Raw genomic sequence first — 15,824 nt, 5'->3', positions numbered from 1 at the left:
TAAATGCTGTTTTAAATTAAGTTTTAAGGCTGATATAAATAATATTATTTCGTTATTATGGAAAATATTATCAATGAAAACTTCTAAAATACGTCAAAGTTTTAAAGAAAAGTATATCTACAAGGCGTTTTCATCTATTTATACGCACGTCTAAATATACTTTACAAATGTATGCAAATGTGCATTAAGGATGATTTAATTTACATGTATATACTATAAATAAAGCGTATTAGAATTTACCAAATATGCAACTCTGGTAGTTGCAAAATATAATAAATAGAACTGCAAGGCCGGTGAAGGGTATTGTAGGCCTACCCGTAGGAAAGTTTAGGCTGTTTCAAAGTTAAATTCCATCTACTAATAATAATAATAAAAATATTGCTGCCTTGGTACGATAATGAATTTCCAGTTGTGTCAGGTTAATAAATTTAGTCCCAAGTTGCGGATAGAGAGATAGACAGATCGATAGCAGATAGGTACATAGATTGACAGATCAAAGACCTTTTTTCTCAAATTTGTTTGTCCGGAGTGATGCTGTCCTAAATCTGGCCAGCAGCTAGCTAAGCTATTAATTTCGGATTCTAATTTTGTACAGTTCTAAACTTACCACCATAGCTTAATGCTACTGGAATTTTGTTTATACAATACGTTATGAGAGTTCAAGGACTGATTCCAGTTCACTACTCTCCTTTCTCTCTCTCATTATTACTCACTCACTTTCTCTCTCTCTCCCGTTGATAATTTTTATTGACTGAACGTATATAGGGGATATGAAAATGATCCAAAATTAATCAATTAAATATGAAAATGAATCAGTATAAAGAAATGGACAAATCTTCTCACCTGGGCTGTGTATTCTTCAAACAGCAACTCATAAAACCAGATGGACTTGATAGTTTTCACCAGTTGCCATAGAAACTGAAGTTTACAAGAGTCATGGCTTGAACAAGGACTCTGGAGTAGACAATAACAAATGAGTCTTTATTTGTAATTATTGTAATACCACTTACAATACCAGGATAGCTATAGAAAAGTATATCTTATTATTTTCAACAATTCTGAGAAGCAAAAAACGAGAAGCTCTTTGAACCATCGAAAAAGAAATATAACTTGGAGATCTCAGTATTCCAAGATTGATAACAATCTTCTCATTTAAAAAAAAAATGTTCAAAAAGATACAACGGTAATTTTGATTTTCCTTACTTCCACAAACAGATTGTCATATTTCTTTTAGCTATCTAAGCATCATTTATGGCAGAAATCTCAATATTATTTTCGAGATTAGCTTACAGAATTTGATTACCAGCGACACATGAAAAAAAAATCCCACTATTTTAGTATAGTAAACAACAAAAGCGACCAATCAGTAATAATATTGATGACATCATTGACAGCCAATCATAATCGAGAATTTTCCCCAGGAAAAAGTTGCTTCCTCGAGCCTTATGGATTGCTGTTTGAGAATTCTCAAAACTGCCACATTTTCAGTGTTCGTAAAAATTCTGTCTTTAAAAAAGAACCAAAAATGGGGAAATGATGAAAGACATAATTCCAAATTTAGATTTATTGAAGCAGTAAAAAAATCTAGTGACTAGAATGACGAAGTTTAATGCGTACAGAACAAGCCCAAATCCACGAGGGGTCGTTCCATACCACCAAGCTCCAGTTTTGGAAGGAAACTGGTGATGTATAAATATCATCCAGGCCATATGTACATAATACTTCTTTGTTCCGGTCGACAGTATTCTCGGTAATTCACTTTTGTGGTTACATGTCATAAGGAATTAAGAGACAGATAATGATTATATACATACAGAAGTTGAAGGATGTAGCAGAAATAGTTGCTATTTATGTAGCAAAAGAATTTCATGGATTTTCAGCATGGAAAAACAAATATGTACAGAGAGAAATTACAGACACTGGAAGATAGGTTACGAATACTTGAGATAAGGATGCAAAATAATAACAATAATATAATAATAATAGGTATTACTGATGAAAATTAGAATTTTCGATAGATTGTAAATAGGTACTTGGCACTATAATGAACTCCCCCCCCCAAAAAAAAAAAATTCAAGAACATGTAACGACACAGATGAACTTCGAAAACAAACTGCTATACCGGAAGATTATACGATTTGAATAGATAATGATTAACAATATCCCAGTTTCGTGAATAATACTGTTAAGATCAAGACATTAATGTCATTAATAATACAAGACGGGATTCCATCCCTGGATCAGTGTCAGTGGCCTGAGCTTAGCTGTACAGGCACTCATTATTGAAGTCTATATAAAGAAATGACACTTGACAGAGTAGAGTACTGTTTCTGAATTAGGTATTCAAGTCCAAACGACTTCTAGACAAGTCTTGACAGACTTTTTACCGGCAAGAAAGTCTAAATAACTTCTAGCCAAGGCTTGAGAGAGTTTTCACCGAAAAATCCATCTGATAACAGCAAATATGATCAGAGGCCACTCATTATCTGATATATACTCTGTTCAGCGAGGGACCCCCAAATAACTCTCTGATCACACTTGAGAATCTGTTCGGCAATTGATCCAAAGTAGCTTTTCAGGAACTGGGTGACCCATTTCAGAAGAAGAATACATACAGCTTAAAATATTTACTCTTTGTGATTATGATTATTGTTAACCCTTTCGTGTCAATGAATAACCGGCCGGGAAAGCGCAAATTTGATCAACAGTCAAAATTGATCGTTAAGAACTATATATACATACAGTAGCTTTTCATTTCTGATAAAGGGTTTTAGGATTTTATTCATTCAATGTGGTATCCGGATTGTGGGGAAATTTTACAAGACATTCTCCTTGGCGTGATTTCTTGTTTATATAAACCCTAATTCATAGGACAAATTTTGAGTATTTATAGTTCCCAAATACAGGAATGAAGGCTAGGGTTGTTAACTTTTTTTTTTAAATTGCACTTTCGCCTCTAGTTACGAATTGACACGATCTATCCTCCAAACCACATAAGTAACATGTATACTATAAGTCTAAAGCCAACGTTACTGCTGTTTGTCGGTGGACGGTTTGATAATGTAATACTGAACACACACACACGCGCACACACACACACACACACACTACGCGAGAAAGACCTTAATTTTTTTTTCATATCACATGGTAGCTTTTAATTGGGAAACAGCCTAGATTTAGATGACATTATTTTCTTTATACCTTATACCGCAAGGAGAAATCTCATCCTTTTTCTAAGAAACTGTTCTCACTCTTTTTTTTAACGTAAACAATCTTTCATCTCACTACTGGAGTAAGTGCTGAAGTGTAACATTGTGATAATGCTAAACTTCTCAATTAATTTTGTCGACTCTTACGTTGGAGAACTTTTATTAGAAGTTGACAGTTTTTCATCTAAAGCAATAACACAAATCACAAGAAAGAGACAAAATCTTGGCATGATACCCAGGGGTCTGATATGTTAGAAAGTGAATCATCGGAGAGGGTTTATGCTTTTGGCACGAACACACAGCACCTTTGTGTAAATGCTGGGCTTGAAATCTTCTTCTTTTTCTTCTCCAACAGGAGGCGTTGGAAAGCAGGCACTGAGTTGAGACTGTACTACTCCGAAGAACTGAACGAGTCTTACCAGACAGGTATGAAGATTCTTAAGATTCTTTAGCACAGGCGTATCACTTTTAGGACGGACGCCAATCGCCCATCCGTTCGGTGACGGTTACGTAATTGTAACAAGGCACTTTGGCAAACAATATCAAAGACTGACGGAATTTCACTGGTCGGCAGACTTACGAGGAAAGGGAAGTTGTGTTTCTCTTGATATATAAAAATATGGAAAGTTTCTTGACGTCTACTCAGGTACCAGACGATGATGTGATAACAAAGACTGGTAATTTATTGCATTCACACAACGCAACCCTCAAGGGCCACGGATTTTCAAATGCACCTTTGCATCTCCAAAGGAGACGAGTCATAATGCTTTGACACATCATGCACTGAAACTCTTGGATGCCTTTGGCATTTTATACACAGATTCACTTTTCGTTGTGGTGTCTAATATACTGTACATTCTCTCTTTACCAAAAATGGAAGCCATTAATATGGACGATAAAAAAGATAAGACTATTAAGGCTAATTACATTATGATTATTACTGATGTTTAGCCCGTGATGAAGGCAGCGAAAGGTCTAGCGGCGAGGGGCACATGGACAGATCGAGGGCCGTGGCTGTGTCCATATCCTCCATCTCTTCCTCCTCCTCGTCTTCTTCTTCTACCATGTGAGGATGGGACTGGAGGCCCCCTAATCCCGCTAAACCAGCTCCTCCGTGCAAGAAGAACCCCGCTTGGTACTGCTGCAGTGCCACCGTCCACGCCGCTGCGGTAACGGGAGCCCAAGGGGAGAGCCCCGTGGCCCCTATGCCGCCCATACTCCCCGAAGACGAACCCGAAAACAGCGGGGGCGGTAGGAGAGACGGGGACGGCGTGGACGGGACGGGCGAAGGCACGAGAGAAGATCCGGAGGAAGACGGCGAGGGCGAGAGGTCCAGTCTGGCGGAGGCGGCCATCGAGGGATCCAGGAGGTCTGCTGTGGTTGTCGGGGGCATCGAGAAGGGGGGTTGCTGGTCCTCCGGGCGGCGGTAGTGACCGTAGATCTTCACGTGCTTCCTGAGGGACGAAGGGTCGGTGTAGCGCTTGCCGCAACCCGGGTGGCGGCACTCGTAAGGTTTGTCCACGAAGTGGGTCCTTGTGTGCTTGAATCGGTCCGAGGAATTCGAGTAGGCCTTGCCGCATCCCGGGACGGTGCAGACGTACGGCTTTTCTCCTGGAAAAAATATAATGATAATTATTATTAGAATAAATATAAAAACTGAAGTCAGTTTTAGGAGACAAAATATAAAGGTAATCAGGCTAGTTCACTAAAAGCCATAGATAAATAATGCATTCGAATTTCTTAAATTGAGTTAACCATGATATTACAGGAGAAATGAACACTGCAGTAATATGAAACATCATAAAATAAAATGGCTAGGTAATATTTTCCATAAATATGGCATATACATATTCGCATATGCATACTGTGCCTAAGTGTGTATTTGTGAACAGAGAGAGAGAGAGAGAGAGAGAATATAGCTAATGAATTATTAATTAATGGTTTCAACCCAAGCTGAGGATTACCTTATCGAGGCCCTACTTTTGATAATACACATTTTGACGCAGCAATGAGCACTCTCGTCTAGCTTAATCTTTTTTTCTTTCTTTCACTCTCCCCACCATAGCTGCGACCCATAATAGTCGTCTACTGACCAAGTACGTAATTCGCAGAGGCTTACTGGACTTTAAGAAAAGCACCCATTTGTCCCTCTTCGTCCGGAGCGAGATTCGAACACGAGAGAGAGAGAGAGAGAGAGAGAGAGAGAGAGAGAGAGAGAGAGAGAGAGAGAGAGAGAGAGAGAGAGAGAAATAAATGAGGGGCTTAGCAGATCGAAATTTCATTTTCTTTATTAGCCATTGATATAAGCAACGGTTATAACAGAAAAAATTATTCCTTAAGCTCTAAGAATAATAATTGCGAGTGGTCACAAAAACAGTAGGTGGGTCTGCCCTGTTATTTTGCCTTCCACTGGGTGTTATTATCTTTCCTCTTCTGCTCCCTGACCTGCTGGACAGATAGTCCTGGTCTATCCTCACCAACGCCGCCCCACCTTCCCATATCCCCTCCAAACCAATCCCATAGCTCTCAGCCCTGACAGATAGACGTAGTCGTAGATAAATCAACTGATTGTAGGTAAGTAGATAGAATAGGTATATGGACTGATAAGTAAAGAGAGAGAGAGAGAGCAACATGCAAGCTTTTTAAGACGAATATACCAAACGATAGACTTGATGAGCTTTAAAACACAGATAAGGTTAAACAGACGCGTGTACTATCTGGAATTAGGATTGGAATATAAGATTTAGGCCGCAGGCCAAGCGCTGAGACCTAGAGGTCATTCTGCGCTGAAAATAATGTTGAAGCAATTGGTACGAGAGGGTGGAAAGTAATATGGAAGAAAGAGAATACGAACGGAGTTATAGTAAAAGAAATGGAAGGAGTTGCATCTAGGGACCTAAGGGACGCTGCAAAGAACCTTAGGTAATGACCTACGGGGACAATGGAGTTCATGGAAGAATAAAACTAGAAATGGAAGTAAAATATCTGATAAACAGAACAATTATGGAACATCTGGAAGACACAACACAAAACGGAAAGAGACTTAAAGGCAGTCGAAGGGAAAGGTAGAGAGGAAAGTAGGATTTTTCCCTCTCTTCTCCTTTCACTCCTTTTCAAGGCCAAGCGTGATATTAACCACCAGAGAATCCTTTATTTACTAATTTGTGGAGTCTTATGGAACGGGCAATCTAATGCCCCTTTCCAGCCCAGGCTCGAAGGAAATTGGAAATAGTTTTAATTCCCTAAAATGAAGATTTTGTTTTCCTAAACGAAGTTTTCCGTTTCTCGGAATATTCTCAGAAAATAAGTTTTTCAGTTTCCTGAAATAGTTTTAAATTCTGTTTCCTGTAGTGAAGTCAAGTCTCCTCTATTGAAGTTTTTAATTTCCTGAACTGAAGGGTTTCATTTCCTGAATTGAAGTTTTTCATTTCCTGGACTGAAGTCTTTCATTGTATGAACCGAGTTTTTCATTTCCTGAATTGAAGTTTTTCATTTCCTGAACTGAAGTCTTTCATTTCCTGAATTGAAGTTTTTCATTTCCTGAACTAAAGTCTTTCATTTCCTGAATTGAAGTTTTTCATTTCTTGAATTGAAGTTTTTCATTTCCTGAACTGAAGTCTTTCATTTCCTGAATTGAAGTTTTTCATTTCTTGAATTGAAGTTTTTCATTTCCTGAACTGAAGTCTTTCATTTCCTGAATTGAAGTTTTTCATTTCCTGAACTGAAGTTTTTCATTTCCTGAACTGAAGTCTTTCATTTCCTGAATTGAAGTTTTTCATTTCCTGAACTGAAGTCTTTCATCTCCTGAATTGAAGTCTTTCATTTCCTGAACTGAAGTCTTTCATCTCCTGAATTGAAGTCTTTCATTTCCTGAACTGAAGTCTTTCATTTCCTGAATTGAAGTTTTTCATTTCTTGAATTGAAGTTTTTCATTTCCTGAACTGAAGTCTTTCATCTCCTGAATTGAAATTTTTCATTTCCTGAACTGAAGTCTTTCATTTCTTGAATTGAAGTTTTTCATTTCTTGAATTGAAGTTTTTCATTTCTTGAATTGAAGTTTTTCATTTCCTGAACTGAAGTCTTTCATCTCCTGAATTGAAGTTTTTCATTTCCTGAACTGAAGTCTTTCATTTCCTGAATTGAAGTTTTTCATTTCTTGAATTGAAGTTTTTCATTTCCTGAACTGAAGTCTTTCATTTCCTGAATTGAAGTTTCTCATTTCTTGAATTGAAGTTTTTCATTTCCTGAACTGAAGTCTTTCATCTCCTGAATTGAAGTTTCTCATTTCTTGAATTGAAGTTTTTCATTTCCTGAACTGAAGTCTTTCATCTCCTGCATTGAAGTTTCTCATTTCTTGAATTGAAGTTTTTCATTTCCTGAACTGAAGTCTTTCATCTCCTGAATTGAAGTTTTTCATTTCTTGAATTGAAATTTTTCATTTCCTGAACTGAAGTCTTTCATTTCCTGAATTGAAGTTTTTCATTTCTTGAATTCATTTCCTGAAATGATGCTTTTCATCTCCCGGACCGGATGTAAATCACACTGCTATTCACAAAGGTCAGTCATTAAACCAGAAAATTGCGACAAAAAGCACAAAACAAATTAATGAAAAGATCATTTAAAACAAAGGTATTTATGCCAAAGTTACGAATATTATTTCCTCGATTTTTAGTTTTCTGTAAAAGAAAACTACTGCGTCGGCTTTGTCTGTCCGTCCGCATTTTTTCTGTCCGCCCCCAGATCTTAAAAACTACTGAGGCTAGAGGGCTGCAAATTGGTATGTTGATCATCCACCCTCTAGTCATCAAACATACCAAATTGCAGCCCTCTAGCCTCAGTAGTTTTTATTTTATTTAAGGTTACAGTTAGCCATAATCGTGCTTCTGGTAACGATATGGGCCAGGCCACCACCGGGCCAGGGTTAAAGATTCATGGGTCGTAGCCCATACAGCATTATATCGAGACCACCGAAAGATAGATCTATTTTCGGTGGCCTTGAGTATACGCTGTGCAGAAAACTCGATTCCACCGAAGAAACTTCAGCGCATTTTTTACTTGTTTGCAGTAGCTCTCAATTGACTAAGTACCCTTGTGACATTCAACTAATCAGGTAAATCTTTACAATCTATAAAGAATCATTTCAATCTTCTGTTAATAACCTTTATGCCTTTATTCTCAAGACACTGAAGGGGATAAAACCTCCTGTACCTTGACATCTAAGATAAAAACCAGATTTGATGTGGAATGTCCAGTGACCAATGAATTTTTGAATTTCTGTCCAGTCGTGAAAATGAAAAGAGAAATGGACTAAGTCGCAGCTGTTAATCAGAATAAAGTTATGAATCTTATTATGGACAAGGAATTTAGCCAACCAAAAAGGAGAAAGAAAATTAACAGTTTGAACGATTAAGCGCGACATTTATACACACACATTATATATATATATATATATATATATATATATATATATATATATATATATATATATATGTGTGTGTGTGTGTGTGTGTGTGTGTGGAAAAGTGCTCAAATGAGAGTAAACTTGATGTTCCAAATAGTGTTATCAGTTATCAGCAACCATAATCTTACACGCAGATGCCCTAAAACACACACACACACACACACATACACACACGCCCACCCAAGGTCTATAGACCTTGCGCCCACCTCTGTCTTCACCCAGGGATCCTTCGTGTGTGTCCTTTGAGAGTCCTATCGCCTTATGACTGTCAGGTGAGAAGATCCTTATGACTGTCAGGTGAGAAGATCAGACAAAGGCCAATAGAGGTAATTATGCTAAACGGCCGCAGGTATGATAATTAAGTCGTTACACTTCTCGCCGCTTCCCGGAGTTGATGAATATATATAAACGAGGAAGAAAAAAAAAAGAAAAAAAAGAAAAAGGTCCTCTATTTACGCCCGTGGCGCTTTGGGAAGAACTTCCCACTGCGATTGTGTTTACGTGTGGCCTTTGTCACACGATGCCGCTTTGACTGGTGGGTGTATCTTGAGTGGTCCTAGGGACGTTTTCCATCTCATCTCTCTCTCTCTCTCTCTCTCTCTCTCTCTCTCTCTCTCTCTCTCTCGTGGATGTATCTTTACTGATTTTAGAGGCTTTTCTTCTCCTCTCTCTCTCTCTCTCTCTCTCGTGGATGTATCTTCACTGATTTTAGATACTTTTCCATCTCTCTCTCTCTCTCTCTCTCTCTCTCTCTCTCTCTCTCTCTCTCTCTCTCTCTCTCTCTCTCTCTCTCTCTCTCTCGTGGATGTATCTTCACTGATTTTAGATACTTTTTCCATCTCTCTCTCTCTCTCTCTCTCTCTCTCTCTCTCTCTCTCTCTCTCTCTCTCTCTCTCATAACATTTGCTCTAAAAAAAATCGTACAAATTTGATCTCGTAGCAACTAAGCGGGGCATTAGGAAAGAAATACCGACTGAGCAAAACATTTCCGAAGAGTGGAAACACTAAGAAAACAATAAGACAACTGAAACTCCACAAACAGCGAATGAATTAATTATCCACCGAACCTACGACCCAAGAGGGCGAGGCCCACCAGGTATGTTCACCGTCAGAAAACATTTCAGGTGGGACACTTCTTTGCCGCCCAGGCCATTACATAGCCTGCAGATACTCAGGCCAGATGCCCAGCTGAAAGAGAGAGAGAGAGAGAGGGAGAGAGAGAGAGAGCCAGGACCTCCCTCCATCTCTCTCTCTCTCTCTCTCTCTCTCTCTCTGCTTCTTTCTCAGAACCCACCCACCTGCCAGACAGCAGCCCATACCCCCAGGTGACATCCAGGTGGTGTAATCAAGTGTCTGGTCGAGTAAGGTAACTTCACAAATGAATTTCACTGACTCGGAGGTCAGGCCATGCAAGTAACCCAGTTCTGGAAGCATTCGAAGACGTTAAAACACACTCGCAAGGGAGCCGACTTTCCATAAAAATGCCCGGCGTCCTTGGCATCTCGATAACTCAGACGTTGAGCTGGTTTCAATACCCAAGGGCTTCCCTTTCACCCCGGTGGAAAAGGAAACGAAACGGGTGACATCGAAAGATCTTATCACTATTATTATCATTAAAAAATACTCATAGTAGCCTGAGTCTTAAAATGGAGAAGCAAATCCACAGTTATGTACATATACATAACTGTGGATTTTTTTCTTCATTATTATTATTATTATTCAGAAGGTGAACCCTATTCATATGGAACAAGCCCACCAAAGGGGCCACTGACTTAAAATCCAAAATTCCAAAGAATACGATGCTCATTAGGAAGTAGAAGAAGGTAAAGGGAAACACAGAAAGATCTGCGAGTTGAGCAAACGGTTAGGGGGGTGGGGTTGGGGGAGTAGCTGGAAATACCAGAGTCCACCTTCTAAAAAGGTTTAATAGCAGTTGACGTTTTCTGTGAAAGACACCATCGTCAGGTACCAGCACTCCAGAAAAATCACTGGAGGCCGTCATCTGGAATGACGGCAAACATTCTTCAGGAAACTGAAGGACAACGCTCTGTTGCGGCAGCCTTAAAAGGTCATGTAATACCATGGGGTGTATAAATGATTGGGAGGGATGCCTTCTTATTTACCTGATGCCATCGACAAATGCTTTTCCTTTTTTTTTTTGGCTTCCGTTTATTCTAGCTTAGAAGTGACGCCATGAAAACATTGTCAAAAGAAGGTAAATATAACGTTTTATTATATCATATCTGTAACCTGAGCATCTAGACAACTGAAAGAGGGGGGGAAATAAGGCAATATATTGCTTCTGAAAGATCACCCAAGGCATGGGGGTTTTATCAAACCAGGAATGGCAATAATTGAACGTTTTACAGACACTTGGTAGAAGAGTTGCACAATAAAACTGATGGTTCAAAGAAATGACATTCTGTAATGGGCATTGCTTTCATTCTTCTAAGAAAGCTTCAATAGCATGGAACAAAAACCTAATTTTTCTCTTTCAAGAAAGCCAAAATGTAAGAAGAACCACTTTTCTTCTTAGAAAAGGCACCAAAAACCACAAAACTTGAACCCAGAATGAGTCAAAACAATTTACTCGTTAAACAAGCAGTAATGTATGGAACAACTACTTTACCTTTTGAAAGAAAGCAGCAACGTGAGAGCAAAGTTTTTCTTCCTAAAAAACTTAGCAGAATTAGAAAAAAACATTCCTCTTTGAAAGCGGTTATACAAAAAAAAAAAAAACTACAAAATTATATTTTCCGCCTTAAAGAAAGCAGTATCATGAGACGATAAAAACAGTCCTCTTTCAAGAAAGCAGCAACGCTTTACAATAAAAAAAATTACTAATTTTCCTCTAAAAGAAAGTAGCGGCATGAGACAAAAATTCCTTTCTTCTCTAAAGAAAGCAGCAACGTGAGAAAAGAAAAACTTTTCCTCTTTAAAGAAAAAACCGGTATGTAGGGGGAAAATTCCTTCCCTTTTAAAGAATGCAGCGACATGAGGCAAAAAACCTTTCCTCCAAAGAATGCAGCAACAAGTAAAAATAAATTGTCCTCTAAAAAATGCAGCAACATGAGGGAAAAAACCTTTTCCCTAAAGAATGCAGCAACATGGGGGAAAAAAAGCCTTTCATCTAAACAATGCAGCAACATGTGGCAAAAAAACCTCTCCTGTAAGGAATGCAGCAACATGAAGCAAAAAACCTCTCTAAAGAATGCAGCAATAGCAGGCTAAAAAGCCTTTCCTCTAAAGAATGCAGCGACATGAAGCAAAAAACCTCTCTAAAGAATGCAGCAATAGCAGGCTAAAAAGCCTTTCCTCTAAAGAATGCAGCAACATGAAGCAAAAAACCTCTCTAAAGAATGCAGCAATAGCAGGCTAAAAGCCTTTCCTCTAAAGAATGCAGCGACATGAAGCAAAACCTCTCTAAAGAATGCAGCAATAGCAGGCTAAAAAAAGCCTTTCCTCTAAAGAATGCAGCAACATGAAGCAAAAAACCTCTCTAAAGAATGCAGCAATAGCAGGCTAAAAAGCCTTTCCTCTAAAGAATGCAGCGACATGAAGCAAAAAAACCTTTCTCTAAAGAATGCAGCGGTATAAGAAAAAAAAATCCTTTCTAAAGAAAGCAGCACCATGCGAAAGAAACTCTTCCTCTTCAGAGAAAGCAAAAAATACGAAGGAAAAACCGCTCATCCTCTTAAAATATAAACGCAAAAACACACACCCAGGGTCGGTGAACAACGAGAGAGAGAGAGAGAGAGAGAGAGAGAGAGAGAGAGAGAGAGAGAGAGAGAGAGAGAGAGGTCTGGTCAATCCTCTAACTTCCCGGAGCCTTACCTCAACTGCCTCCCTGACAGCGCCTGTATTTCAAGGCACGGGGAGATGCATACCTTGTGCCTCCTCTCATGGAGGTAAAGGCCATGACAGAATGACTCCCAGCGGTATTCAAAACGTTGTATATAGCAGCAGCTGACCGCTGAATATCAGCTGTTACTACGCGAGGGTAACTTTATACTTCTTAAAAGAACCAGCTGTGAATTCGGTAATAATGAATGATAATGAATAACGAATATAACACTATGTAGAAAACATCATAATGTGTATTAAAATTCTTTTGCAAAGAAACCAACAATGATGCATAGATGTTTGCTAAGAACACCATATTCTTTAGAAGCTTGAATTTCAAGTCTATGGCTCTGTGGGCTTGTTCCATATGATAAGGGTTCATCTCCAAAATAATAATAATAATAATAATAATGATAATAATAATAATAATAATAATAATAATAATAATAATAATAATAATAATAATAATAATCCAACAAATGCAATGGAATCACATATACTGTACTTTCCCCTTTTAACAAAAAATAAGTCTACGGGTAATAAACTCCTTATTTAAACTTGCCTTTTTCTAGCCCGTGGTTAGATTCGCTCAACACTGTCCCTTGTATAAGAATGCAGAATGAAAGTTCCCTGACCTGGGCTTTGAGGTGGTACGTAACGTCCATAGAATCGGAACCTGTCGTCTCATTGCTCTTATAGAACGCACACACATATAATATATATATATATATATATATATATATATATATATATATATATATATATATATATATATATATATATATATATATATTACAGGTATATTTTACAATACAGATACTTTAACAATAATGACCCTCTCAAGTCATGTTCCTTAAGATAGGATTTAATGCTGTGAATAATGCTGACATTATTATTATTATTATTATTATTATTATTATTATTATTATTATTATTATTATTATTATTATTATTATTAATCAATCGCCAGGTACCGTTCTCCACCGCTAGATGGTAGGAAGAGAGCACCGCTGCTGACCCAAAACGCTTCTCAGAGAGAGAAGAAGAAGAAGAAGAAGAAGAAGAAGAAGAAGAAGAAGAAGAAGAAGAAGAATCGACCAGCAAGAACGTATACGGAAGAGGTATTTGTTTTAGAGCCTCGAGTGAAATGACTAACCGATTCTAATCCCTGATTTGGTCGCCACTAATCTTCTCGAAGGTTATGATGATTGGAACCTAATCAGGGAAAACGATTGCCTATCACGCGAGCCCCAATTCAACGGGGGACCCTCTTCGTCTCTTTCTCGAGCGCGCGCGCTCTTCCCAAAGTTACTTTTAAATGAGAGACAATTAGCTGAATTCGGTAGCCGAGGTTGATTTTTTTTTTCCCCTTTTTTTTCGGGGCTGCAGTCTTTTATTTCTTTCTTTCCCCTTTGGGTTAAGTTGCTTTGAACTTTTGCCATAAAAAAATCGTCTGGATCCTAAGCTCTGACTCATCAATTTCTTCTACTGGTCATACGACTGCGCTTGGAGAGGCCGCCGGGTTCTGCCAGTGCTGCTGATGCTTCTTCTTCTTCTTCTTCTTCTTCTTCTTCTTCTTCTTGTTCCTCGGTCTCGTTTCATTCAGTCGCCGTCTCTCGCCCCGCGAATTATTCAGGACCCAAAATACACGGCATTGAGTATATCGGGGACGTACAGACGGTACTCAAGAAAATGACGGACATTTCAGAATCTTGCATCTGAACGGCAATGTTAATCAAAACAGTCAACTCTGAATATGTCAGAAGATTGAACATTCTACAGGGAACCGAAAGAGATTAACGAGATATTAATATAACACAGTAAGAAAAAAGATAAAGTAAGGAAACAAATGTTGACGGAATAGAAGCAAACGACGAAAATTTCAGAATCTTTCAACTGCACAACAATATTAATCAAAACTGTCAACTCTGAACATGTCAAAAGACTGACAATTCTACAAGGAACCGAAAGAAACGAAGGAAGTATTAAAATGACAAAGTAGGAAAAAGATAAACTAAAGTAAGGAAAGAAACGTCATCTGAATCCCTACGAGAGAGCTATAACTGGTCAGGTCAAGAATGCGCGCGCAGCTCATGAAAAAAAAACATCTCACTCACCTGTGTGCGTGCGTGCATGGATCCGCAGGTTTTCTTGTCTGCTGAAGCGTTTGTCACACTGGCTGCACACGTAAGGCCTTTCGTTCGTGTGGGTACGGATGTGGATCAGCATCTTGTATCTGCGGATGAGGGAGAGAAGTCAAGATACGTCAGGATTCACCACACAATATTCAAAAGGCAATTTATTGTATCTGGGGATGAGAGATAGAAGTCAAGATACGTCAGGATTCACCACACAAAATTCAAAAGGCAATTTATTGTATCTGTGGATGAGGGAGGGAAGTCAAGATATGTCAGGATTCACCACACAAAATTCAAAAGGCAATTTATTGTATCTGGGGACGCAGGAGAGAAGTCAAGATACGTCAGGATTCACCACACAAAATTCAAAAGGCAATTTATTGTATCTGGGGATGAGGGGGAGAAGTCAAGATACGTCAGGATTCACCACACAAAATTCGAAAGGCAATTTCTCATCTGGGGATGAGGGGGAGAAGTCAAGATACGTCAGGATTCACCACACAAAATTCGAAAGGCAATTTCTTGTATCTAGGGATGCAGGAGAGAAGTCAAGATACGTCAGGATTCACCACACAAAATTCAAAAGGCAATGTCTTGTATCTGGGGACGCAGGAGAGAAGTCAAGGTACGTCAAAAATTGACAACATAAAATTCAAAAGGTAATTTCTTGTATCTGGGGACTGGGGTTGAGGGAGAGAAGTCAAGATACGTCATAAAATTACCACAAAAAAGTCAGAAGGAGGACCATTTCCGACCCCTTAAAATAAGATCACTGGGTCATACGACCCTCCTTCCCTGGCTTCGGGTCAGAATAAATCTTGTAGATTAAAAAAAATATAAAAAAAGGTCATGGGAAAAGATTTCTCTCTCTCTCTCTCCATATATATATATATATATATATATATATATATATATATATATATATATATATTTATGATGTATATATCTATATGTGTATAGACCTACTAAGAGGCATCCAGCACTTAATATTTTATAGGTATTAAAATGCTTATTTCTCTGTAACTATATCAATTAAAATATTTGAAGAGAAAATCACATACCTAAACTACTGTAATAACCAAATTCCTTTTTGATATTGTTCACTCACAAATCCTATTGAACACAGCTTCCTATTAATATATATATATAATATATATAAGTGTGTGTGTGTAT

The 15,824-nt window shown here is 38.3% G+C and overlaps 1 protein-coding gene across 1 annotated transcript in view; it reads right to left on the bottom strand.

The window, feature by feature from the left end:
- Positions 1-1,549: 1,549 nt before the first annotated feature.
- LOC136846666 (zinc finger protein GLIS2-like) overlaps positions 1,550-15,824 on the bottom strand; it is a 30,233-nt gene continuing 15,958 nt past the window's right edge. The window contains exons 4-5 of the mRNA XM_067117677.1: positions 14,631-14,749; positions 1,550-4,820 (exon numbers count right to left, since the gene is read on the bottom strand). Of these exons, the coding sequence (XP_066973778.1) occupies positions 4,147-4,820; positions 14,631-14,749 (793 nt within the window). The 3' untranslated portion in view covers positions 1,550-4,146. The remainder of the gene's footprint in view (positions 4,821-14,630; positions 14,750-15,824) is intronic.

This window comes from Macrobrachium rosenbergii, chromosome 2 (genome assembly GCF_040412425.1).
Source record: "Macrobrachium rosenbergii isolate ZJJX-2024 chromosome 2, ASM4041242v1, whole genome shotgun sequence".
NCBI lineage: Eukaryota > Metazoa > Arthropoda > Malacostraca > Decapoda > Palaemonidae > Macrobrachium > Macrobrachium rosenbergii.
The sequence above is the reverse complement of the archived record's forward strand: the minus strand, read 5'-3'. Positions and strand labels throughout refer to the sequence as shown.